Source organism: Diaphorina citri, unplaced genomic scaffold (genome assembly GCF_000475195.1).
Source record: "Diaphorina citri unplaced genomic scaffold, Diaci psyllid genome assembly version 1.1 scaffold305, whole genome shotgun sequence".
Lineage (NCBI taxonomy): Eukaryota > Metazoa > Arthropoda > Insecta > Hemiptera > Psyllidae > Diaphorina > Diaphorina citri.
Window position 1 is genome coordinate 101133 of NW_007377740.1, and position 25395 is coordinate 126527.

Below are 25395 nucleotides of genomic sequence, written 5' to 3' on the forward strand. Positions count from 1 at the left end.
CAACTCTTGTCCCTATGTAGCTCTCATCTCTACTTTGAACATGTCCATACCACTGCACTTTCCTCTCCTGGATCTTCCTTGACACTTCCGTTACTTTTATCCTATTCCTTATAACTTCATTCCTGATCCTGTCCAACCTAGTAACTCCTCGCCCTTGTCTCCTCCTCACTTCCATTCTCTCAACTTTTGTCCCTATGTAGCTCTCATCTCTTCTTTGAACATGTCCATACCACTGCACTCTCCTCTCCTGGATCTTCCTTGACACTTCCGTTACTTTTATCCTATTCCTTATGACTTCATTCCTGATCCTGTCCAACCTAGTAACTCCACTTTAACATTCTCATTTCTGCGAGTTCCAATCTCTTCTCATGTACCTTTTTCACCAACGTCGAACCTCAGCCAGCAAATAGGAAGTTACTTGTGGTTCTGTGAACTGTATACCTCACTCAAACCAAAAATGGATCCCGCTTAGTGTAAGAACGCCAAATTTCAAGGATCGGCGTGCATTGATGTTTCAAGCTCATGTACCAAAGTTGATCAAAATCGGACCAGGCAATCGCAAGTTATAGCGGAACAAACGAACATCTTAACCAAATGCAAAACTGTCGAGTTAAAACATAGACCTTACTATCGTTCGGTCGAAAATTCAACAAACAGATTTACCGCAGTTCTGCAGTGTAGGAACGCCAAATTTCAGGGATCGACGTGCATTGATATTTCAAGCTCATGTACCAATGTTGATCAAAATTGGACCAGGCAATCGCAAGTTATAGGGGAACAAACGAACAACTTAACCAAATGCAAAACTGTCGAGTTAAAACATAGACCTTACTATCGTTCGGTCGAAAATTCAACAAACAGATTTACCGCAGTTCTGCCGCGATTATGGTACAATCCGCCGAAGTACTGACGCAACTCGGCCGCGAGAGTGGTATGCCCTAGCCCTGTTTACATTCCAACGCCGCGCTGATGCGTGTTTTTCATTTCACATCCCCTCCTGGTGTTATCTCTTCTGCGATTATGGTACAATCCGCCGAAGTACTGACGCAACTCGGCCGCTAGAGTGGTATGCCCTAGCCCTGTTTACATTCCAACGCCGCGCTGATGCGTGTTTTTCATTTCACATCCCCTCCTGGTGTTATCTCTTCGAGTGAACGCCGCGTCCTAAATTCCGGAAGGGACTCTCGAGTTCCGCCATATTTTATTTTTTTAATATACCTTATTTATACTGTTGGCTAAGACTAAAAAGTCCCATTATGCCAATAGTTTAAACAGGCCTCATTTACCAGCATCATACAATTTGTTTTGTTTGGGTTCCACAATTTTTTACTCTCACTTCTGACGCCAAGTGAACGCCGCGCACCGCGTCGGAATGAAAAACAGCTCTTCTGTCACAGCGCTGCATCAGCATCACACATGTTCGCGCGTGGCCGCGGAATTGTGGCAAGCGCGTTTAAACAAATCCAATGCTCCGTAAAAGGGACTCTCGAGTTCCGCCATATTTTATTTTTTTTAATATACCTTATTTATACTGTTGGCTAAGACTAAAAAGTCCCATTATGCCAACAGTTTAAACAGGCCTCATTTACTAACATCAAAACTAAATACAATTTGTTTTGTTTGGTTTCAACAATTTTTTACTCCCACTTCTGACGCCAAGTGAGCGCCGCGCACCGCGTCGGAGTGAAAAACAGCTCTTCTGTCACAGTGCTGCGTCATGCATATACATGCCCTGTCACAGCGCTGCATCAGCATCACACATGTTCGCGCGTGGCCGCGGAATTGTGGCAAGCGCGTTTAAACAAATCCAATGCTCCGTAGGAGTTCTCCTTTGTAGCCGATGGCAATACAATAATGCTGAAACAGCTGCGCCAGCAACTCGTGTTCATCAAGGAACTCTAGCTTCTCCACCCTCTGTCGTTCACTCAGCGGAATGGACGTGTACACTTCCATCATGTCCCATGCATTGGACACATCCCAGTTACTAATGATGAATCGGTTCCGCTGGGTTTCCAGATTTTTGCAAGCGGGAACTCCTGCTAGGAGACAGCCTCTCTCTCGTAGGTTCTTCATCATGACCGTGCCGAAGGTGTCTTCCATGTTGATCTGGAATGAAACATGCATGAGGGGTGTTTGGTGAAGATAGAAACACACTACCATCACGACACGTAACGTGATTGTAGTGTGGCTGTCCTGAACGACATTACCTACAATATTAAAAGGAAGTGGTTAGGCAATAAAATAAGTCACCACGGAACTTTATTTTTTATTTAACATTTTTCTCGCTTTGACTTCATAGGTCGTCGCGACAAATTTCAAGATAGCTCATTTGTGTGAGAAAATGTGACAAAAATCCCCCAAAAACCAGTTTTTTTCGGCTTTTTGGTTTTCTGGACAAAATTTGCACCACCACTTTCGTGTTCCTGGTAAAAAGACCTTTAATTTGATATATAGGTCGACCAGGTTTGGATAAGTCCTTCTATGGGGACAGACCAATAGACAACACCGAAACAAATACAATAGCCCGTCCCTTATAACTTTTTTTATTACTATCGTAAAAATAAAGGAAGGACGGGCTAAAAGGGTACAACTTTCGGAACTGTACCATATAAACACAGGATCATGTAGGATTGTTAAGCTTATTCTATTCTAGGGTTACTAGAACCTGTGCTAGACCAAAGTATGATGACAACTAAACCCATTATTTTATGTGAGATGGAAGTGCTTCACGCTCTCTAGTCTCCATAGGTAAAGAGGTACCTGTTCATAGTTCACAAAGCAAGCATGATTGAACTTCTGGGCAAACCAGGACAGCAGACTGTGAGATGCATCACAATCTACATAGACTAGGACACACTCAGCTATGAACAGAGTGGGAGCATTGAATTCTATATCACATTCTTGTAGTTTCGTTTTCACTTCATCCAGCTTACCCAGATCAGCACCTGAAAAATGAAAGGAAGGGAGTTTAGAATCTTATTTTGTTAATATTTAGTTCCTTTTTATTATTATGTATTAAGTAGACCATCTCTAACCTGATAGGTTCAGTGTGATGACCTGGGTATCACCAAAGACCTTTTTTTTTACAGCTTTAAGTGGCAGGGTTCTCCTGGAGAAGCTCTTCCACTCAACCACCTTATGGGGCTTTGTTTTATTATTCTTTCTATGGCAGTATTCAACTAGGAGTATTTTTTTCTTCGGCTTTTTGGTTTTCTGGACAAAATTTGCACCACCACTTTTGTGTTCCAGGTAAAAAGACCTTTAATTTGATATACAGATCGACCAGGTTTGGATAAGTCCTTCTATGGGGACAGACCGACAGACGACACCAAAACAAATACAATAGTCCGTCCCTTATACCTTTTTTTTATTACTATCGTAATATAAAGGAAGGACGGGCTAAAAGAGTACAACTTTCGGAACTGTACCATATAAACACAGGATCATGTAGGATTGTTAAGCTTATTCTATTCTAGGGCTACTAGAACCTGTGCTAGACCAAAGTATGATGACAACTAAACCCATTATTTTATGTGAGATGAAAGTGCTTCACACTCTCTAGTCTCCATAGGTAAATAGGTACCTGTTCATAGTTCACAAAGCAAGCATGATTGAACTTCTGGGCAAACCAGGACAGCAGACTGTGAGATGCATCACAATCTACATAGACTAGGACACACTCAGCTATGAACAGAGTGGGAGCATTGAATTCTATATCACATTCTTGTAGTTTGGTTTTCACTTCATCCAGCTTGCCCAGATCAGCACCTGAAAAATGAGAGGAAGGGAGTTTAGAATCTTATTTTGTTAATATTTAGTTCCTTTTTATTATTATTATGTATTAAGTAGACCATCTCTAACCTGATAGGTTCAGTGTGATGACCTGGGTGTCACCAAAGACCTTTTTTTTTACAGCTTTCTTTTAAGTGGCAGGGTTCTTCTGGAGAAGCTCTTCCACTCAACCACCTTATGGGGCTTTGTTTTATTATTCTTTCTATGGCAGTATTCAACTAGGAGTATTTTTTTCTTCTTTAAAAAATAGTTGGCACCTATGTAGGATTGTAGGTATGTACCTAGTTCATAAATCAGACAAAAGTGACTTTGGAGGCATAGTCTCAAAGTCATACATGATGAGAGGTACCTACCAACCAAATGATAATCATCAGAGTGCAGATCAGAGCTTGTGACTCTGATATTTCCACTGATCAGGTCTTTCAGCATTTTATTGTGATAGATTATAAAACTTTTACGTGATGTCACAATTTTGAAGTCCAAATCAATGAAACGTTTCACTTTGATATTGTTGGATTTCAATCTCCAGAATGTTGTGTCAAATCCTGATCCCAAGTTGATGATTTGACCTTTCTTTCCAGTGATCTAGAAAAAATACATCAGAAAGAGGTATGAGGAGGAATTATTTTATTTCCCACCTTTTTTTTTTTTTTTTTTAATACTGTACCAAGCTCTCGTTGGTACTTCTCCCTGAACTAAAAGATATAAATATTCAAGAGACTGGACTTTCCTATTCATTCAGAATGATGTATATGACTTAGATCTAAAACATTTTTACTGTTGAGTGTTGTACTTATACAGGGTGGTTCGTGATTTGCGAACCACGCTTATATCTCAGAAACGGCTGGGGATTAAGGAATGAAATAAACGGCATCATGTAGATGAAATTTTGATGATTATAAAATGGCTTTTTTTAAATTTGCAATTTGTTTTGCAAAACGGCCCATTTTTTGCCAATTATAGGTCACTTTTATGGGAACCCCCATTTTTTATTTAATTTTTGGAATCAGCTTAAAATTTTAATTGAAAAAATGTATTCACTCGAAAAAATTTGCTCTGCAAAAATTTGCACAAATCGCGATTTTGTGTGCGTCAGTGACCCCAGATATGATAAATAACGCAGTTGGTCCTGAGTTAGAGCGAAGAATGCCTTACTGTGTACAAACAGATGGATCTCATTTTGAACAGCTTTTATAAATTTGTTTGTTGTTGTTGATTGTTGTTGAAATTGTTAAGTGAATAATACAAAAATTAAAGAAAGAATTAAGAAATTGTTTTTCTTTCTCACATTGTACAGAATTTTTGTAGAGCAAATTTTTTCGAGTGAATACATTTTTTCAATTAAAATTTTATGCTGATTCCAAAAATTAAATAAAAAATGGGGGTTCCCATAAGAGTGACCTATATTTGGCAAAAAATGGGCCGTTTTGCAAAAAAAATTGCAAATTTAAAAAAAGCCATTTTAATCATCAAAATTTCATCTACATGATGCCGTTTATTTCATTCCTTAATTCCTAGCCGTTTCTGAGATATAAGCGTGGTTCGCAAATCACGAACCACCCTGTATTCTTATCTCTTCTTTCGATGTGTCCGTACTATTGTAGTCGGTAATTACGCAGAAGTCACGTCCGGTCCGTGGAAAAGAAAAGCTCCTTTTTGTATTTAACCTAACCCTATAATAACACTAATCACTGCTCTAATTGTGAAAACTCCTTCTTGCATTTAACCTAACCCTATAATAACACTGGTCACTGCTCGTTTGTGCCAGTTCCTTTGGTAGCAATATTCCATGGACGTGACTTCTGCACAAGTACCAAATAGAGTCTACCCCTGGTTGGAAGCCAACCAACAACTTAGCACTTACAAAGGCAGGTGTGCTACCCTCAAAATTAGGCTGATGAAAGAGCAAAGTTAAATTTGGAAGTTTTATTTTATAGTACTGAAATTGATTTCATACCATTCTTACCTTGGTACTTGTGCAGAAGTCATGTCTGTGGAATATTGCTACCAAAGGAACTGGCACAAACAAACAGTGACCAGTGTTATTATAGGGTTAGGTTAAACGCAAGAAGGAGTTTTCACAATTAGAGCAGTGATTAGTGTTATTATAGGGTTAGGAGGGTTAGGTTAAACACAAGAAGGAGTTTTCACAATTAGAGCAGTGATTAGTGTTATTATATTTTCTTTAGGTTAAATACAAAAAGGAGCTTTTCTTTTCCACGGACATGACTTCTGCATAATTACCCTTACCTTGATAAACTGGTCAACCAGAGTTGAAATGCCTTTGTATCGAGCATAATAGCCCCGATTTATTTTGCATAATTACCCTTACCTTGATAAACTGGTCAACCAGAGTTGAAATGCCTTTGTATCGAGCATAATAGCCCCGATTTATCTCTGGTGCCTTTCTGTCACAGCGACGAACAAAATACTGTAGAAACTCATCAGACCAATATCTCAACTCTACAGCACATCTTTTACATTCATTGGCATCTTCATTGGTTGCTTGAACAGCTTCTTCACTTCCATTCATGTTGAAAAGGTTAGATTTATTTCTGGTGCCTTTCTGTCACAGCGACGAACAAAATACTGTAGAAACTCATCAGACCAATATCTCAACTCTACGGCACATCTTTTACATTCATTGGCATCTTCATTGGTTGCTTGAACAGCTTCTTCACTTCCATTCATGTTGAAAAGGTTACTAGCAAATCTATGTAGGTGAAATTCCAAGGAGTAGGTTGTTAGGTCTGCAGAGATAATTGAAGAAACACATTTATTCTATGATATTTTGTTGAAATGAAAGCTGCTTACTTACTGTTTCCAAACCGGAGTTCGGATTGCCTCGTGCAGTAGGTAGAGGGTGGATACAATGGAAAACACAGGATTCAAAAGTATTTACAATAAAAAAGCAAATGGAAGACTATGAAGTGAACAGAAAGTCAAAAGAAGCGGTAGGTATTTGATCATGTGAATTTTTTTTATAGTGAACATGGCTGAACCAATTGGTTGTCATTAATGAGATTCCGCTTTGAGACTATAAAAAAAGTCACATAATCAAATACGGCTAATATGGAGAAAAAAAAACACCATCACCACCCTGCTTGGGACAGATGATGTGACGTCATCGCGTACGGGAACGTATACCGTGATGTCAGTAAATGGGATTTTTCGGTATTTTTTAAATCGATTTATCTCGGGATCTACACAGAAGTCGTAGAAGAAAAAGAAAATTTCGTAATCGCAACTAGTCTTTTGGTTTAACATGAACCTGTGGACGCGGAGATTGGTAATTTACCCCACGGAAATGTAATGAATTGCAAACGCGGGGTAAGTACTCGTAGCTTACTTGGCTATCATTGGCTGTCTAGTGATTAGTATTCACACTTAAAACGATAGAAAAATTCTTTATTGTTAAAAACAATGAGAAAGCCTCGTTAGCTAGGAGTCTCTTATATCTCTTTTGCAGATAGAGCAGAGTATCCTGGAAATATTGAGGTCCTTGGGAATGCAGTATACAGGGTGGTTCATGATTTGCGAACCACGCTTATATCTCAGAAACGGCTAGGAATTAAGGAATGAAATAAACGGCATCATGTAGATGAAATTTTGATGATTCAGCTGATGCGTGAACCTAGCCATTCGCCATTCTTTCCACCATTGAACTCGTGATGCTGATTGCATACAGGCAGAATAGTTTCCAGGCGCTCAATGCGGATTGCATACAGCCAGAATAGTTTCCAGGCGTTCAATGCGGATTGCATACAGGCAGAATAGTTCCAGGCGTTCAATGCGTAGCGTGATCGGGTTGGACTACGGACTACGTAGTACGTAAGCACGCCAGTCTTGTAAACGTCAGATCGTGGGTTCGATGCCCATCCGAGCCGAACTAAATAATATAAAAAAAGGCTTTTTCTCGGAACTTCTCGATTTCGGGATGATTTCAGATTCAGTTCCCTCTACCAAAAAAGAATCCTCAAAAGTGAAAAAAAGTAGGTAGGTATGTAATATGTATATAGTATATACCTACCTAAAATAGGCCCTGATAGTCCCATGGAATACCTATCACTTGTCTTGTAACAATGTAGAGCAGTGGACTTGTAGAGGTTAGAGCGGTATCGAATCTGGAAGTTGGTGGTTCGAGTCCAATGGAGCAGTTGCAATTGGGAAAATATTATTAATAAAAGGTCGATTCCTACGTAAAAAGTTGTGAAAAATCCAAATCTGAGGTAAAATCTCCGAAAAAGTAACTTTAAGAGGTCGAAAATTCAATTTAACCAAAGAATGTTAATATGCAGACAAAATGCCTAACGAGCAAAAAGACAAGGGACAAGAGCATTTGAGTAACATAACTGAGGAGTATGAAACCCAACAATGGCGAGGAAGGAAGAGATTGAAGAGGGTAGAGAGGGAGAGAGAAAGAGGAGAGGGAGGAGGAGGAGGGAGAAGTGAGGAGAAAGGGAGAGGTAGGAAGAGGGAGAGAGAATGATGAGAGGAGAGATAGGGGGGGGGGAAGCGAAAGAAGAGAGAGAGGAAGAGAGAAAAATCTTGATAATTGATCATCAAGACATCAGTCCTGCCTACTGTCCTAGTCCTACTTCTTCTTCTTCTTCTTCTTCTTTGCCTTTTTCCACTCAAGTGGGGTCGGCATTTTTAGACAACAATTTCCAGTTGCCCCGGTTATGAACATCATCTACTGATAATCCCTTCTCACTCAGATTTCATCAACCTATTATGTATCAGGTACCCCAGTTTTGTTTAACCATTGACTTAACATGTCAAACGAAATATCACCTTACTACTTTATGCAGAATAGTTTCCAGGCGTTCAATGCGGATTGCATACAGGCAGAATAGTTTCCAGGCGTTCAATGCGTAGCGTGATCGGGTTGGACTACGTAGTACGTAAGCACGCCAGTCTTGTAAACGTCAGATCGTGGGTTCGATTCCCGCCGGAGCCGAACTAAATAATACAAAAAAAAGGCTTTTTCTCGGAACTTCTCGATTTCGGGATGATTTCAGATTCAATTCCCTCTACCAAAAAAGAATCCTCAAAAAGTGAAAAAAAGTAGGTAGGTATATACCTACCTAAATATGATAGCCCCATGGAATACCTATCACACTTGTAACAATGTAGAGCAGTAGACTTGTAGAGGTTAGAGCGGTATCGAATCTGGAAGTTGGTGGTTCGAGTCCAATGGAGCAGTCGCATTTGGGAAAATATTATTAATATAAGGTCGATTCCTACGTAAAAAGTTGTTAAAAATCCAAATCTGAAGTCAAAACTCCGAAAAAGTAACTTTAAGAGGTCGAAAATTCAATTTTTAATTGCTGTTCCAATGAAAAAGTTCAAATACCTAGTTGTGACGTCAAACTTCACGATTTACCGGTATTTTTTGAATCGATTTATCTCGGTATCTAGAAGTCGTAGAAGAAAAAAAAATAAAATTCCGTTCTTCCTTACTTTTCCTGCTCTATGACTTTGAAACATCACCCAAGTAAGCGCAACTGATCTATTCAAGTCATAAAAATTTAAGCACAGATTAGAAAAGACATTATTTTTGTATTCACACTTAAAACGATGGAAAAATTATTTATTGTTAAAAACTTAAAATGAGAAAGCCTCGTTAGCTTGGAGGGAGGCACGTCTGCCTTGTAACCGCTAAGTCGTGGGTTTGATTCCCGCCCGGGGCTAACTTCATCCTAAACCGATAAGGTTCGTTCTCGGAACGGCTAGCTTTCTCCTATTCTGTCCTCCTCTCTTTGATTTAGGAACGATGAGTTCCCTTTATCAAAACTCTTAAAAGGTAGTTTTTTTTGTGTTTTTTACTTTCCTTATCCTATAGGAAGGAAAATAATGTAATCGGGTCAAATTTTCGATGCTCAGTTTTTAGTGTCAAAACACGTTTTGAGGTCCCTAGAGCCTAAATCCAAAGTTTCAGCCATAGGTCCGTGTGTCTGTCTGTCTGTAAACAAAATATCTCGAGAACGGTAAGAGCCTAGAGACTTGAAATTTGGTATGTAGCTGTCAAATGTGACAAGGATGCGACACGAAACTTTTGGTTAATATCGGTGCAACGGTTGGCGGCATTTTACCGCTTTTTGCGGTTTTCGAACATCTACAAGTAAAGGTTTCATTCCCTCATATGCAAATGTAACATTGTGGAGACCCAAGATCGGAGGTTGTAAAGGTGGAGGATCAGGAAATGAAAACTTCACAACATATTCCCGAGGTTTCTGAATAAGTTCTGTCGGGCCTTGGTCTTCATCTGCCTTCGACATCTACAAGTAAAGGTTTCATTCCCTCATATGCAAATGTAACATTGTGGAGACCCAAGATCGGAGGTTGTAGAGGTGGAGGATCAGGAAATGAAAACTTCACAACATATTCCCGAGGTTTCTGAATAAGTTCTGTCGGGCCTTGGTCTTCATCTGCCTTCTGGAGTTTACTTTTATTCTTTTCTTGCTTCCTAGTCAACACTTCTTTCGTTTTCTTCTCAGCTTGTTTCTTAGATTGGCCATGAGCTTTCAACTCCTTGATTCTTTTCTCTTGCTTTTCAAATTCTTTCATCCTTTCCTTTGATTTTTGAGCATACATTTTCTTAAACATACTGTAGTTGCCTTTGTAGTAATACAGTTTCTGCTGATCTAAATGAATAATTTCATTACAAACATTATCCAAAAAACTTTGGTCGTGAGACACAATAAGTAAAGTCTTTTTCCATCCTTGTAGATAATTGTCAAGCCAGATAACGGCATTTAGATCCAAGTGATTCGTAGGTTCATCAAGAAGTAGAAGAGTAGGTTCTATGTACAAGGCACGGGCTAATGACACTCTCATTCTCCAACCTCCTGAAAAGTTCTTCGTTGCTCGATCTTGCATAGCACGAGAGAAACCAAGACCAGCTAATATTCTCCTCGCACGTGGTTCAGCAGAATCTGCTCCAATAGCTTTCAGCTCTTCATAAATTTCTTTCAATTGCTCTTGCTGTTCTGAACTGAAATCAGCTGCTTCCAACTTGGCACATTCTGCTAGAAGTTCTGTTCTCTTCACATCAGCCTTCAAAACTGATTCTACTGCCGTTAGATCATCAGCCACAACTTCTTGTTCACAATACAGGATATCGATATTAGGAGGTACTTTAAGATCTCTAGATGCAATGTGTCTAAGGAGAGTAGTTTTACCATGACCATTAGGTCCTACAAGACCATAGCGTCTCCCATTAGCTATCAGTAGGTTGGCATTTACAAACAAGTCATTACCTTTTGCAGATATACTGAAATTTTCTACTTTGATATCCACAGCATTTTCTAAAGCAGCTAACTGACCTCCCGTTTTTTCCATTTGGGAAATTGTGAAATTATCACCTAGTTCACTATGTCCCTGACCTCCTTTCTTCGTGATTGTCTCTACTTGTTTTTGAAATTCCATATCTTTCTTCATTTTTTTCTTCTCTTTGTGTGTCAATTTCTTATCTTTCGATGCCTTTGTATCTTCCTTAACCTGGGGAGGAGCTGCTACTTCTGGTTCTACTTCCTCCTTATTGGGGACTTCATCACTGGCAGGTACAGGAATATCATCAACTTTCGGTGTTTCTTTACTTGGAGCACTCAAAATTTCATCCAATAGATCTTTCTTCTCCTTCTTTTTGCTCTTCTTTGAAATCTTTTCTTCTTTGACTGGTTTAATTTCTTGTTTCTTGTCCTCTTCGATGTGTGTTGGAGCATCTTCTTTCTTTTCATTGAGAGAAAGGGATTCAATTTCTTTCACCAATATTTGATCTTCAGAGGTATCTTTAACTTCTGTTTGTGCTGGAGGATCTGCAGCATCACCTGCAGCGTCATATAATTCATTTTCATCCCAGTCATTTTTCTTACGTTTACCTTTCTTTCCGACTTTACCTTTGGGTTTACTCTTTTCAACTTCTGTCTCAATGGTATCATTTTTATCAGAAGGTTCAGGCTGTATAGAACTTTCATTGTCACTATCTAATTCTGGTAATGCATTTTTATTCTTTTTGTTTTTACTTTGTTTTCCCGATTGTTTCACTTGATCAATTATATTTTGAGCGGCTAAATCTATGGACTTCTTTTCTTTGACATCATCTTTCATTTCAATATCACTTTCTTCATCATCATCATTTATCATTTTTATCAGAAGGTTCAAGCTGTATAGAACTTTCATTGTCACTATCTAATTCTGGTAATGCATTTTTATTCTTTTTGTTTTTACTTGGTTTTCCCGATTGTTTCACTTGTTCAATTATATTTTGAGCGGCTAAATCTATGGACTTCTTTTCTTTGACATCATCTTTCATTTCATTATCACTTTCTTCATCATCATCATCATCTTCAACATAATTCACTTTAGCAAAGTCTTTCTTTCTTAAATTTCCTTTCCAATTAGGATGAAAACTATCATTTGCCTCCTCCTCTTCATCATCAGATTCAGCTAAAAGTTCAAAGCCTTTATTTTTTCTGGCAGCTTTTTTACTAATGGCTTTTGATTTCACTGGTTTAGAATCATTATCTTCATCAGATAAATCATCAAAAACATCTTTAGACTTCTTTGCTTTACCTTTTTTCTTCTTTTCATTTTTACTTGTCAATTTTGAAGGTGCATCATCATCCTTTTCCTGCTCTTCTTCAAAGTCTTCAATTTTATTTTTGGGTACAATATCATTATCTTCATCACTCAAGTCATCTTTAGCAACCTTTTTTGCATTTTTAGCCTTAGATTTAGGGGCTGGTTTATTACTTTCTTCATCACTAGATGGAAAATCGTCTTTGCTTTTCTTTTTTGCATTTTTAGCTTTAGACTTAGGGGCTGGTTTATCATTTTCATCATCACTAGATGGAAAATCATCCTTATTTTTCTTCTTGGCATTTTTAGCTTTTGCTTTGGGAGCAGGTTTTTCATTCTCTTCATCACTAGATGGGAAATCATCTTTGTTCTTCTTTTTAGAGTTCTTAGCTTTGGATTTAGGAGCTGGTTTATCATTTTCATCATCACTAGATGGAAAATCATCCTTATTTTTCTTCTTGGCATTCTTAGCTTTTGTTTTAGGAGCAGGTTTTTCGTTCTCTTCATCACTAGATGGGAAATCATCTTTGTTTTTCTTTTTGGCATTTTTAGCCTTGGACTTGGGAGCTGGTTTTTCACTTTCATCGTCACTTACGTCATCCTTGATTGCTTTTTTAGAAATTTTACCCTTGGATTTCGGTGCCTCTTCATCACTTGAAGGAAAATCATCTTTCTTCTTTTTTGTATTCTTAGCCTTAACTTTGGGTGCTACCTTTTCCTTTTCATCCTCACTGGATGGGAAATCATCATTTTTCTTGTTACCCTTTTTCTTTGGTCCCATAATAAGGCTACACTATCATAAATGTGTACTGAAAAATAAACAAAATTTCCAAATTAGGTAGATTATTTAAAAAATAATAATAATATATGAATAATAATCCAAGATTGTTTCTTTGAAGTTTTTTTTTTTTCTATGGCCTGAACAGGAGATAACCCTAAAGTTTTTTTTGAAAATAAGACTCACAGCCGGTGCACCTGTTGATCAACCAATCCACCAAATGACAAAATAAAAGTTTTTTTTACTAAACGCTTGATTTTGACTTTCCACCAAACTAAACGTTTAGCTCTTGAGATCCACCACCTCCTCGAGCTGGTTGATTCGATTGGTGACGCACTTTTTTTTGTGGTGACGCACTTTTTTGTTTATTTTCAAGTTTTCAACGAGTTTTATAAAAATATAAAGCTATAACATTAAGGTTGGGCTAGTAAAAGATCCAAATTTTTTGAAATGATAAAAATTGAGTTTTTTTTTATCCAGCAATCCACCAGTGTTACATCAACCGGTGGACTCTAGCCGGTGCAGTGGTTGTGGATCTTATTTTGAAAAAAAACTTTTGGATAATACTTATTTTTTACATCACAAGCATATTTGGACACTTTCTTTTTTCTTTATTGCAGAAACAAATATTACTTAGGATGGCACACTATAATAAATCTAAATAATAATAAAAAAAAAATATTACCTAGGATTTCATTTTGGTTGAAATTTTAATAATTTTCAAGAAGGTACCTCCAATATTTTGTATATCTCAGAACTTGTTTCCTTTTGTATAAATTTAAAAATTGCATCTAAATTTGTACCTATCTAAGAAACTCTTTTTATAGCTTGTGAATCTCATGATGCATTCCATCTAACTGCATTCCAGATGCCTTTTTTTGTTATCTCAAAAAATTCCTGCCGAGCAACAATTCAACTTCAAACTCCACACTCGTAAAAAAACATTAAATTTCTTGATCATTTCTTGCATGTTGATTATTTCCTAAGGGGCCATGCATTCAAATGGGCATTTAAAATACACAGTAGTGGGGCACACATGAGTGGTACAGTGATTTAAAGTAGGCTTCAAGGGTGTCTCACTTATAAGTGCGACTTAGAAAAAAATTTAGGATCACTGTCACACTCATACGGCACTCAAAGTGTTAAAGATGGCTCTGCCTATACCCTGTTTCATGAATGACATCACACACCCCTTTCAGTTGATGACAGCTGAATTGTTTCATGGAATAGCCAAAATTGACAAGTAAAAATGAAAAGAAGAAAAAGGGTAAAGCAAAGAAGTCTAAAGATGTTTTTGATGATTTATCTGATGAAGATAATGATTCTAAACCAGTGAAATCAAAAGCCATTAGTAAAAAAGCTGCCAGAAAAAATAAAGGCTTTGAACTTTTAGCTGAATCTGATGATGAAGAGGAGGAGGCAAATGATAGTTTTCATCCTAATTGGAAAGGAAATTTAAGAAAGAAAGACTTTGCTAAAGTGAATTATGTTGAAGATGATGATGAAGAAAGTGATATTGAAATGAAAGATGATGTCAAAGAAAAGAAGTCCATAGATTTAGCCGCTCAAAATATAATTGAACAAGTGAAACAATCGGGAAAACCAAGTGCTTTTGCATTACTTCAAGGTACCTTATTTTACATCCATGCATATCCAGGAACAGAAAAGTTTGGTCAGAAAATGTCCACCCTGGCCAGGATTCAAACCCAGCACCTCCAGGTTGAGAGTCAGTGCTCTTGACCACTTAGCCACAGAGACGGGCTTTCCACCCTTTGATAACCCTACTTCTCTGTTATTGTGGTATATGTAGTAGGTTTAAGGCTAGAAGGTCCTAGGTTCATTTTACTGCCACAAAAATTTGCACTGGTTAAGCATGAGTGTACTATCTTTGGTACAGTGGTATGACAGAGAAAGTACATAAAACCAATGGAATTTTTTTTTTTTGGTTTGATAGAGGGAACTGTAAACTGTAAGTTCTGAGGCCTGAAATTGAAGAGAGAAGGACAGGACAGAAGAAATCTAAGATCTAGCTGTTTCAAGAGTAGGTAACCTAATCTGTGTAAGAATAGAGTCTACCCCTGGTTGGAAGCCAACCAACAACTTAGCACTTACAAGGCAGGTGTGCTACCCTCAGGCTGATGAAAGAGCAAAGTTAAATTTTGAAGTTTTATTTTATAATACTGAAATTGATTTCACACCATTCTTACCTTGGTATTTGTGCAGAAGTCATGTCCGTTGAATATTGCTACCAAATGAACTGGCACAAATGAGCAGTGACCAGTGTTATTACCCAGTTAGCACGCAAGCTTACATCCAGGGGCTTGATTTTGACAGGATTTCTAAGTCTAACGTCTTAAACTTAAATCCAATAAGTTCTTTAGGTAAGTTCATAAACATAGAAGAGTTCAAATAAAAGTGGAAGTTTTTCTTTTATGAAATAATGAAATATGAAAAACAAATGTTATCACACTTCAAAACAAAACTTCAAACTTCAAACAAATACAAAAAACAAAATTTTAAAGTAAGAATTTTCAAATTTTAGGCTTCGCTCACACGTGTGACGACTGATCGCCACAACCTGAGGCCGTGGTTATGAACAGGGCCATCGTAGGACATCGTCGGACTTTTTGCGTGTAAAGTTGGCGGGAAATTCGAATTTTTGACTTTTATCTTTTTCTTTTATTCTTTAATGAAAAACAAATGTTATCACACTTCAAAACTTCAAACTTCGAAAAACAATTTCAAAGTAGGTATGTAAAGTAAAAAATCAAAATTTCAAAAATGCAACTTTTCCATTCAAATTTTAGGCTTCGCTCACACGAGTGACGACTCATCGCCACAACCTGATTCTTGTGGGCTGTGTTCTGTCCACTTGTCCACTTCCAGTGACCTCCTTGGAAATGTGCTGTGTTCCCAGTTTTTTTTTTGAGGTTATAAAATTTTTGAAAAATCAAAAAATGGAAAGTTAAAAAATCTGTAGTTTATAAAAAAAAAGTGATTCTTTTTTTTTTATTTTTTATATAGGTAATCACATTCATCTGTGTTTCTGAATTCCTCGAATAACCTAATCCAATCTCAAACCCATCACCCTAGATTTGTCCAAGCAGGTAAGTTCATTATTGTCACTCTGGTTTGTTACGGTTGTCATGTCATGTATTTTGTTATGATCATATTGTTTCACAACCCTAAGGCCAGGCATCACTGAGGCCAGGACACAACCCCACACAGCCCTCTCCAACATATGGCCAAGGGTTGGACGTGCTAGAACAGAAAGAAAAACCAGGCAATAAAGGTAGAGTTCACTGAGGCCAGGACACAACCCCACACAGCCCTCTCCAACATATGGCCAAGGGTTGGACGTGCTAGAACAGAAAGAAAAACCAGGCATCGGAACATGTTGCAACACCTATCAGACAACTTATGGTGCTGGTATGGTACAGTGAAATGTATCCCAACACATATTCAAATGCCTTGTTTTTCTTTCTTTCTGTAATACATGAAACACTCAGCTCTATCTTGATGTACGCTCATTGTGATTGTGTCCCGGGCTTTATTCTTCACTTAAAAAAAAAAAAAAAAAAGTTGGGGCATTCCATGAATTGGTAGGCGATCTGCAACCACAGCAAGGGGAATTGAAGAAAAATCATCGCCTTAGAATCGGTAGGTTTGATCAGCACTCTGGAGAACACTTGACTGCTGAAGAAACACCTGCCGAATATTTACAACGCCTGTTCAATCTCCCTTATGAGAAGGCAAGGAAACAGTTGGGAACATTTGGACTAGCAGGTCATGCGCACACCATCAAGATGAAAGATTTATCTGGAGGACAGAAGGCAAGGGTAGCCCTGGCTGAGTTGACACTGAATGCACCCGATGTTATTATTCTGGATGAACCTACCAATAACTTGGACATTGAATCTATAGACGCTCTTGCTGATGCTATTAATGAATACAAGGGAGGAGTTATCATTGTATCTCACGACGAGCGTCTGATCCGAGACACAGAGTGTACATTGTGGGTCATTGAAAACCAAACCATAGAGGAAATTGATGGCGACTTTGATGATTACAGGAAAGAATTGTTGGAAGCATTAGGAGAGGTGGTTAATAATCCTAGCATTGTAGCTAATATGGCAGTAGAACAATAGTACCTATTGACTCCGGATTAGTATAAAATTTTAAGACTTTCAATTTGAACACTTGGAGAAAAATAACCTGCCTCGGTAGCGTAGTGGTCAAGACGCTCGCCTGGTAAACAGGAGGGCGTGGGTTCGATCCCAGCCGAGGCATGGAATTGCAATAGTACCTATTGACTCCGGATTAGTATAAAATTTTGAGACTTTCAATTTGAACACTTGGAGAAAAATATAAGAGGAATAAAACATTAGGGAGTAGGAAACTATAAACAAATATATATATATATACCTAAGTTATCAAATTTTCTTCCTTAAAAGGAATACTCTTCCATTAGAAATATTCTATCTTTTATATTTTTTGTAATTTCTAGTTCATGTTGGAGGAAAACTGTAGGTATAAACGTTTCTTACTAGGTAGGTACTTGTAACTAAAAAGACAATGCAATGCAATAAGCGATATTTGTTAAATAGATTCATACCTACTATTGATAATAATTTATATTATTTCATCAAGACATTTCATGGAAAATTGAAGAGTCATTCTTTCTAACGTCAATAACAGGTAAGAGATAAAGTTTCATCAACCTATTATGTATCAGGTACCCCAGTTTTGTTTAACCATTGACTTAACATGTCAAACGAGTGAGATGTGAGATTTTTTTTGACATTTCATGGAAAATTGAAGAGTCATTCTTTCTAACGTCAATAACAGGTAAGAGATAAATGGATTGAAAATCTCTTGAGTAGATGAGTCATCTATTTTTTCTATTTATCAGTGACATATATAACTGTTATCATTCCCCTGTGGTGATTCCTCCATCACCCTACACTGGTTCTTGCTGGTAGAATGTATTTATTACTGTACTCTGGACCCAGTTAGCCAGTAGAATTGCATCATTTAACAGAAAGTAACACAAGTAAATAATCAAACAGTGAAATCATCATTTGCTCAATTAACTAATCTAGCTCATTTTGAATCTCCAAATCCATTAATCCACCCAGTTCTTCTGCGGAACAAAATAAACTGCCACCAATACTTAGGATTTGATTAGGTAAGTCAGATTTTTGTATCATAAGTAAAGCAACATTACCCTTTCTCAGTCAAGCAGACCAACCTTTTCATCGTGGAATCAATTTGTCCATCTCTTAGTATTCTTGAAAGCTAAGGTCTACAATCTCATGGTAAAGTTTTTGCTAACCTTTGATGTACCTACTTGGAGATCATGTGCAAATAATGGTCAAGCATTATCTGAGGTTAATGAGGTAGAGTTACCATTATTTTTAAGTTTTGAAGTTTCATTACTTATTTGTCTAGTATATTTAAACCTGCAACTATCTGAGGTTAATGAGGTAGAGTTACCATTATTTTTAAGTTTTGAAGTTTCATTACTTATTTGTCTAGTATATTTAAACCTGCAACTCTCCAATAATTCAAAAACCTCTCTAGACTCTAGGTATTATGGGTCAATTTTATCTTGTTATTTTGTACGTTTAAGAAATATAAACCAACAACAATACCCTTGTTTTTTGTACTATTGATGAAATTTATAAAATAAACACAAAAAAATGTATAATGTTATAATAAATTATTATGTTTTTATTTTCAAAATATATCGGAAGTACATCTTACTACGTACTCTAGTTAGGTTGAAACCAAAAATGAATTGAGGCGATTTGGTGACTTGTTTTATTTCTTCCAGGATTTTTTTCTACTGTAAAGGCACACACTTAAGTCTGTCTGTCGGTTTCACTCGACTAGACCCTCAGTTTAAAGCTTAAAGCTTGAGTCGATGACTAAAAAACATACAGAAAATTGGTCAATTTTATCTTGTTATTTTGTACGTTTAAGAAATATAAACCAGCAACAATACCCTTGTTTTTTGTACTATTGGTGAAATTTATAAAATAAACACAAAAAAAATGTATAATGTTATAATAAATTATTATGTTTTTATTTTCAAAATATATCGGAAGTACATCTTACTACGTAGGTATAGGTACTCTAGTTAGGTTGAAACCAAAAATGAATTGAATTGAGGCGATTTGGTGACTTGTTTTACTTCTTCCAGGATTTTTTTCTACTGTAAAGGCACACACTTAAGTCTGTCTGTCGGTTTCACTCAACTAGATCCTCAATTTAAAGCTTAAAGCTTGAGTCGATGACTAAAAAGCACACATAAAAGGTCGATTTCCCTATTTCAAAGAAACCTCTTACAAAATAAAAAGCCGAGCGTTTTTTTTTTTTTTTTTTTAAGTTTTATTTTAATGCACCCTTTTCAAAGGTATTTCAAAGGCACCAAACTTGAACCAAGATACTTCAAGATTTCCAAGGGAATGTGTAAAGTGGACTTTGGACCTATATTATTGTACTTGGATCAACTATGAAGCATGGACTGAAATCATCCTGACCTGGTTGTTGCATCATGTTTCTGTTCCCAGGAGCTCCTCACAAGGATGGACGGGAATGGTGATGGCAAGATTGATGAGGACACATTGATAACCATGCGATGTTTGTTCCATAGTAGTGTCAACGTCAACGAAATCTCTTGCCTCATTGGACCAGGAGGTTGTATCGTGCGAAGACTAAGGAAAGAGAGTGGCGCTAAGATCAGTATTACTGATGGCGCCTGTCCCGATAGAATCGTAACAGTGAGCGGTTCAGTGGACAATGTATGTACTGCGTATAACTTCATGTGTCGCTCCCTGGAAGACTATCATATCAATCGAAACCGCATGGAGAATTGTAGTCCTCAACCTCTTCAGTTGAAACTGGTTATCCCGGCCACACACTGTGGGTCACATCAGTGGACAATGTATGTACTGCGTATAACTTCATGTGTCGCTCCCTGGAAGATTATCATATCAATCGAAACCGCATGGAGAATTGTAGTCCTCAACCTCTTCAGTTGAAACTGGTTATCCCGGCCACACACTGTGGGTCACTTATAGGTAAAGGTGGATGTAAGATCAAAGATATTCGAGACTTGAGTGGCGCTAATGTACAGGTAGCATCTGATATGTTGCCAATGTCCACAGAGCGGATAGTAACTGTTCATGGTAATCCAGACACCATCAGCCAGGCGATCTATCAGATCTGTCTTGTACTCATTGAATGTACCCTGCAAGTTGTCAAGGGCGCTGTCATACCCTATGAACCGAAAACGATGAACGCAGGTCCTGTCATTCTATCAGGCGGTCAGGCATACACATTACATGGAGAGTATGCTGTGCCTGTCCAGGAAGTAGCGGGTAAGAAGCAGCCACATCCACTAGCTGGTCTCGCTGTGTTGGGGATCGAAGGGATAGGGAGTACGAGTCTGACACCAGCAGCATTAGCAGCACTGTCAGGCAGTCGTGTCAAGTCTGGAGGCAAGGACACTGGAGATGATTTCGTAGAGACTGAGATAGTACTGACGGATGATATCGCTGGGTGTGTGATTGGCAAGGCAGGCTCTCGACTACTAGAGATCAGACAGATCAGTGGTGCTCAGATTAACATACACACGGGTACGGAGAGTCATAAGAAAATGTTTCACATACAGGGTTGTCAAGAGGCAGTGTCACTCGCTCAGTACCTCATCAACATGTGTATAGAATTACAGAAGAACAACACCACCAACACATCGGATAACCCAGAGCCAGCAGATCTGGATGCTGCCATCTCTGCATTCATGACAGCCAGTGTGAACAGTTCTCTTATAGAAAAGCCAACACCTCATCCTGGATCCATGGTAACACTCGGTGGTCTAAGTGAACTACTAGCGAACATAGCAGCGAGTAATGTCAAGTCTACAGTACAAACTACAGGGGCTTATAGAAGGGATGTGGAGTGAAGTACAGAATATTATGTAACATTGATCTCATTCAATATGGTGTGAATCACGCGACTCAAACATAATCACAATCTTTTGTGGATGTTGTGACTTGTGTTATTTGATAAAACGGTAAAGGTTGGATACTCGGCGAGAATTACACATGTTGCTACTGTTATACAGTATACTGCATTCCCAAGGACCTCAATATTTCCAGGATACTCTGCTCTATCTGCAAAAGAGATATAAGAGACTCCTAGCTAACGAGGCTATTTGATAAAACGGTAAAGGTTGGATACTCGGCGAGAATTACACATGTTGCTACTGTTATACAATACAGGGTGGTTCGTGATTTGCGAACCACGCTTATATCTCAGAAACGGCTGGGAATTAAGGAATGAAATAAACGGCATCACATTTGATAAAACGGTAAAACATTAAGTCTAGCATACGTAAAATATTTGTAACATACGTTATACCGTCGAAACCAATGTGCTCTCACCTTCATGAGGACTATTGGAGGAGTTATTCACGCATCAGCTTTCTCTTTTATCAGCAAAAACCAAAACCCCGAAGGTTTGAAAAAGTCCGACCTACGCAGAAAAAAACTCGAAAGGAAAATAATAATAATAATAAGTGAGATTTTTTCTTGATATTTCATGGAAAAGTGAAGAGTTATTTCAAACGGCAAGGTGGCTTGACACTCCAACCCAGAGGATTTTGCTCGATTAATACTTAAGTGCTCCAGGAAACACTCAAGTCAAGCACCGTTGTCTCTGAATGGGTAACAGTCTGACGGATTTGGCACGGACGTATCACATATGCATAAGAACCAGGTCAGATCTCGCTCGGAATCAATCAAACTAGGATAAATACCAATCAAACTACTCGTAGATATATACCTACTAAATAACTAGACATATCGCACCTTAGGTAAAAAAAAATATCTGGTGTGAACATCACACGACTTTCCTTATCCTATTGAATGATGCTTATTTGAGTGTTCTTTTAACTTTTACAATATCTCTAACCGTTTTGTCGCTATAGCCGGTATACCGCCAAAAAACGGTCGAAATCTGTCCAAAAGCGGTCAAAATACTGCCAAGCGCAGCAACCATCTCAGCCAAGTTTTGTGATGCATCCTTGTCACATTTGTGAACTACATACCAAATTTCAAGTCTCTAGCTTATACCGTTCCCGAGATATTGTTAAATTAGTCTAAATCCCAAATCATTGAGCTATTTAAGAAACCATCCATCTAATTTCAAAATAATTGCAAACATTTTCAGATTTTGAAATTATTGTTCTACTACTTCATTGATCAGCAGTAATGTCCTACAATCAACAAGCAGGCTACCCTCCTCCTTACTCAGGTAAATATTGTCTGTGTTTCAAATATCTACAATCATTCATACGATTTTTGATGCCAAATATGCTCGATATTTTTTCTTTTTCGTCTGCAAATGCTTATTTAAGTAGGTGCTTTCTTTTCTGTCAAGTGCATCAAGATTAGCAATGTGACTCTTGATTGGTTCGACTCCCAGCCAGATTGTTGTTTTCTGTCGAAAATTTCCCTTCTGGTACTAACCATATGTCTGTAAAGTTGTAGGTTGGTACCCAAAGTACCCTCCTAACTACCTAGTCCCTAGGTTCTTGAAAACGTTTCCTAACTTGTGCTTTTATTTTACCCATTAAATTTAAAAAAAAAAAAGAAAAAAAAACGTATGTAATAAAAACATGTGAGCCTGCAGATTAACATCGCTTATGTGTTGTGTTGTTGTGCATCACATGGAATTAACATAACGTGTTCAGCATTACAAGGTCAATAGAAATAGTTGTAACAATTAACTCTACTACTTATACATAGTTGTATGTAGGTATTTGCACATTCAGTAGGACAGTAGTGACAGGACGCAGAGCAAGAGGCAGACCAAAGAAGAAATGGGAGAATTGCGTGAATAAAGATCTGAGTGAGAAGGGATTATCAGTAGATGATGTTCATAACCGGGGCAACTGGAAATAATTGTTGTCTAAAAATGCCGACCCCACTTGAGTGGGAAAAGGCAAAGAAGAAGAAGAAGTAGGACAGTAGGCAGGACTGATGTCTTGATGATCAATTATCAAGATTTTTCCCTTTTCCTCTCTCCTCTTTCTCTCTTTTCGTTTCTCTCTCCCTCCCCCTATCTCTCCTCTCATCTCATCATTCTCTCTCCCTCTTCCTACCTCTCCCTTTCTCCTTACTTCTCCCTCCCTCTCCTCTTTCTCTCTCCCTCTCTACCCTCTTCAATCTCTTCCTTCCTCGCTATTGTTGGGTTTCATACTCCTCAGTTAGGTATGTTACTCAAATGCTCTTGTCCCTTGTCTTTTTGCTTAGTAGGCATTTTGTCTGCATATTAACATTCTTTGCTTACATGAGTAGTAATTTCCTTTCGGAACTTCCCCTCTAGTGAAGCTCGTTTCCCCCCCTGTTTCCTATAGTTTAGTACATAACAGACGCTATTGGCGCGTTCCCACTTGTCGTGCGGAAAAAATCGTGTCGTGTGTAGTGGGAATACTCTTATTTAAATTAAATTGCCTTCACCTGCAACTTTGGCAAACAGTTCTATGGGTTAAAAGAGTTTTTAATGGGCTTTTTGGTTTGAAAACCGAATATGCCTTCATATCATACATGCCGGACATGGTTGGTGATTAAATGGGTGACAATCTGGCTGGGTGAGGTTAATGGGTGACCACCTAGGCTAGCTGATAATGTGAGAAGGGTAGATTATTGCTGAATGGAAAGTCAAACTCCCTAGCAGTTATGTAGCTTACCGTTCATTTATTTTTTTCATTGAATGAGAACATTAAGAACAGACTTGAATCAGATCTCAATAAACCAGTTTTATCTGGGTTATGTCCTTTTAGAGAGTTAATCAACAAACAGATAACCTAGTAACCTATGAAGTTGTATTTCCCTTAAATAGATTTTTTTTCTATTTTTAATTTAACCTTTTTCTGCTCAAAAAATGACAGTGTCCCTTTAAAAAAAATCAAAATTTAATTAACTAATGAAATAACAAATAAAGTCCACCTCTAACCTCCTTGCATAGTGCCTTGCAAGTCTCTCAGGTCTATTTTTAATTTAACCTTTTTCTGCTCAAAAAATGACAGTGTCCCTTTAAAAAAAAATCAAAATTTAATTAACTAATGAAATAACAAATAAAGTCCACCTCTAACCTCCTTGCATAGTGCCTTGCAAGTCTCTCAGGTGTGAGGTCCAAGCTAGCCCTTCCCGGAAACTTATTTTTGTCATGTGTTCTACTTAAATGTCTGAGCATCAACCTATGCTCATTACACAGCTCACAAACTCATAAGACAGATAATTTGGCTCGGAGCCAGAAACATTGAAATACTTCCACTGTGAGCTGTGCAGTGCATGTTTTCTTCTCTTGTTCCATTCTTTTCTTTTTGTCAGAAAAAAAGATTTTTTCCTTCCCCCCCCTTCTTTTCTGAATTACAAGGAGACCTCTTTGAGTTCATTCTGTGAGTGTTTTATTTATTTTTATTTTTTACCGTGACTTAAGAACTTGCTTGCTGATTATATTTCTTTTTTGATGGCACTCAATTGATTGTGTAATGAATCAAATCATTAGACTAGTCATTTATTTTTATTACTATTCCCTACTCCCTGTTTAATGACACTCTTGCTTTCCTATAGTTAAGTGTTTTGATAACAATATGTTAATACCAAAAGAGTACTGTTTTGTTTACAACTCCCTTTTCTTCTTCCTAGCCCTTTCCTATTTAAATAACTCTCTTTACATTTCATAAATAAATTCTATTCATTATGTAGGATTGTACGAGTAGGTAGGTACTTACAGATAGTTCAACAGCAATTTTTACTTAAAAACAAAAATACTATCTAATCGAATACCTACCTTTTTTACTGTTCAATTACTAACTAAACTTTTTATTTCGTTGCTCAATTTTTAATTATTCTTAAATTCCAACACCAGGGCGAATCTTTTGTGACGAGGTTTTATACTATTCCAAGTACTCAATCTTTTGTTTACTTTCCATATCTAGTGCCGATTTAAGTACTCGTCAATCTCATCGTTTAACTTCGTTTTTTGCTTTGAGTGAAATTGTGGTGTAATAACAGTCTGAGTTCAGTTTTTTTTTACTATTTCGGTGGCTCTTTTAACTTGATTTACATTGACAAATTTCGTGGCTCATCTATGTAGATATCATTTTTGTGTAGGCATCTGAATAAAGTCTACCGTTTGTGACGTGAGCATCTAATATAAAAATTCTC

The 25395-nt window shown here is 37.6% G+C and overlaps 3 protein-coding genes, 1 long non-coding RNA gene and 1 pseudogene across 11 annotated transcripts; 3 read left to right on the top strand and 2 right to left on the bottom strand.

Annotated features, from left to right (window-relative positions):
- Positions 1-1506: 1506 nt before the first annotated feature.
- On the bottom strand, positions 1507-25116 carry LOC103507315 (leucine carboxyl methyltransferase 1). 7 transcript variants are annotated; one of them, XR_003390976.1, is made up of 6 exons: positions 6346-6514; positions 6043-6105; positions 4146-4377; positions 2761-2945; positions 1733-2106; positions 1507-1699 (listed from the first exon to the last, which is right to left on the bottom strand). XR_003390976.1 is itself a non-coding variant. In XM_026822220.1 (6 exons), exons 2-6 carry the CDS (start codon positions 6481-6483, stop codon positions 1798-1800), a joined length of 927 nt encoding a protein of 308 aa, XP_026678021.1. In that variant the 5' UTR covers positions 6484-6542; positions 25019-25116; the 3' UTR covers positions 1507-1797. The 7 variants fall into 7 exon arrangements, 6 of the variants coding, with proteins under 6 accessions (XP_026678021.1, XP_026678024.1, XP_026678023.1 ...); XM_026822220.1 differs by adding an exon at positions 25019-25116 and having other exon boundaries at positions 1507-2106; positions 6346-6542; XM_026822223.1 differs by lacking the exon at positions 6043-6105 and adding an exon at positions 6125-6196 and having other exon boundaries at positions 1507-2106; positions 6355-6514.
- On the bottom strand, positions 10057-13202 carry LOC103507330 (annotated as a pseudogene).
- On the top strand, positions 14190-17744 carry LOC103507331 (uncharacterized ABC transporter ATP-binding protein C825.01-like). The gene is made up of 6 exons (XM_008471797.3): positions 14190-14201; positions 14384-14780; positions 16247-16260; positions 16349-16445; positions 16736-17345; positions 17501-17744. Exons 1-5 carry the CDS (start codon positions 14190-14192, stop codon positions 17299-17301), a joined length of 1086 nt encoding a protein of 361 aa, XP_008470019.1. The 3' UTR covers positions 17302-17345; positions 17501-17744.
- LOC103507332 (poly(rC)-binding protein 3-like) lies at positions 16117-21245 on the top strand. Of its 2 annotated transcripts, none has more exons than XM_017443280.2 (3): positions 16117-16260; positions 19729-20089; positions 20233-21245. In XM_017443280.2, exons 2-3 carry the CDS (start codon positions 19744-19746, stop codon positions 21120-21122), a joined length of 1236 nt encoding a protein of 411 aa, XP_017298769.1. In that variant the 5' UTR covers positions 16117-16260; positions 19729-19743; the 3' UTR covers positions 21123-21245. The 2 variants fall into 2 exon arrangements, with proteins under 2 accessions (XP_017298769.1, XP_026678020.1); XM_026822219.1 differs by having other exon boundaries at positions 19729-19946; positions 20090-21245.
- LOC113466638 lies at positions 17921-22472 on the top strand. Its single transcript, XR_003390980.1, has 2 exons — positions 17921-18001; positions 22391-22472. It is a non-coding gene; the product is annotated as an uncharacterized LOC113466638 (long non-coding RNA).
- Positions 25117-25395: the final 279 nt, after the last annotated feature.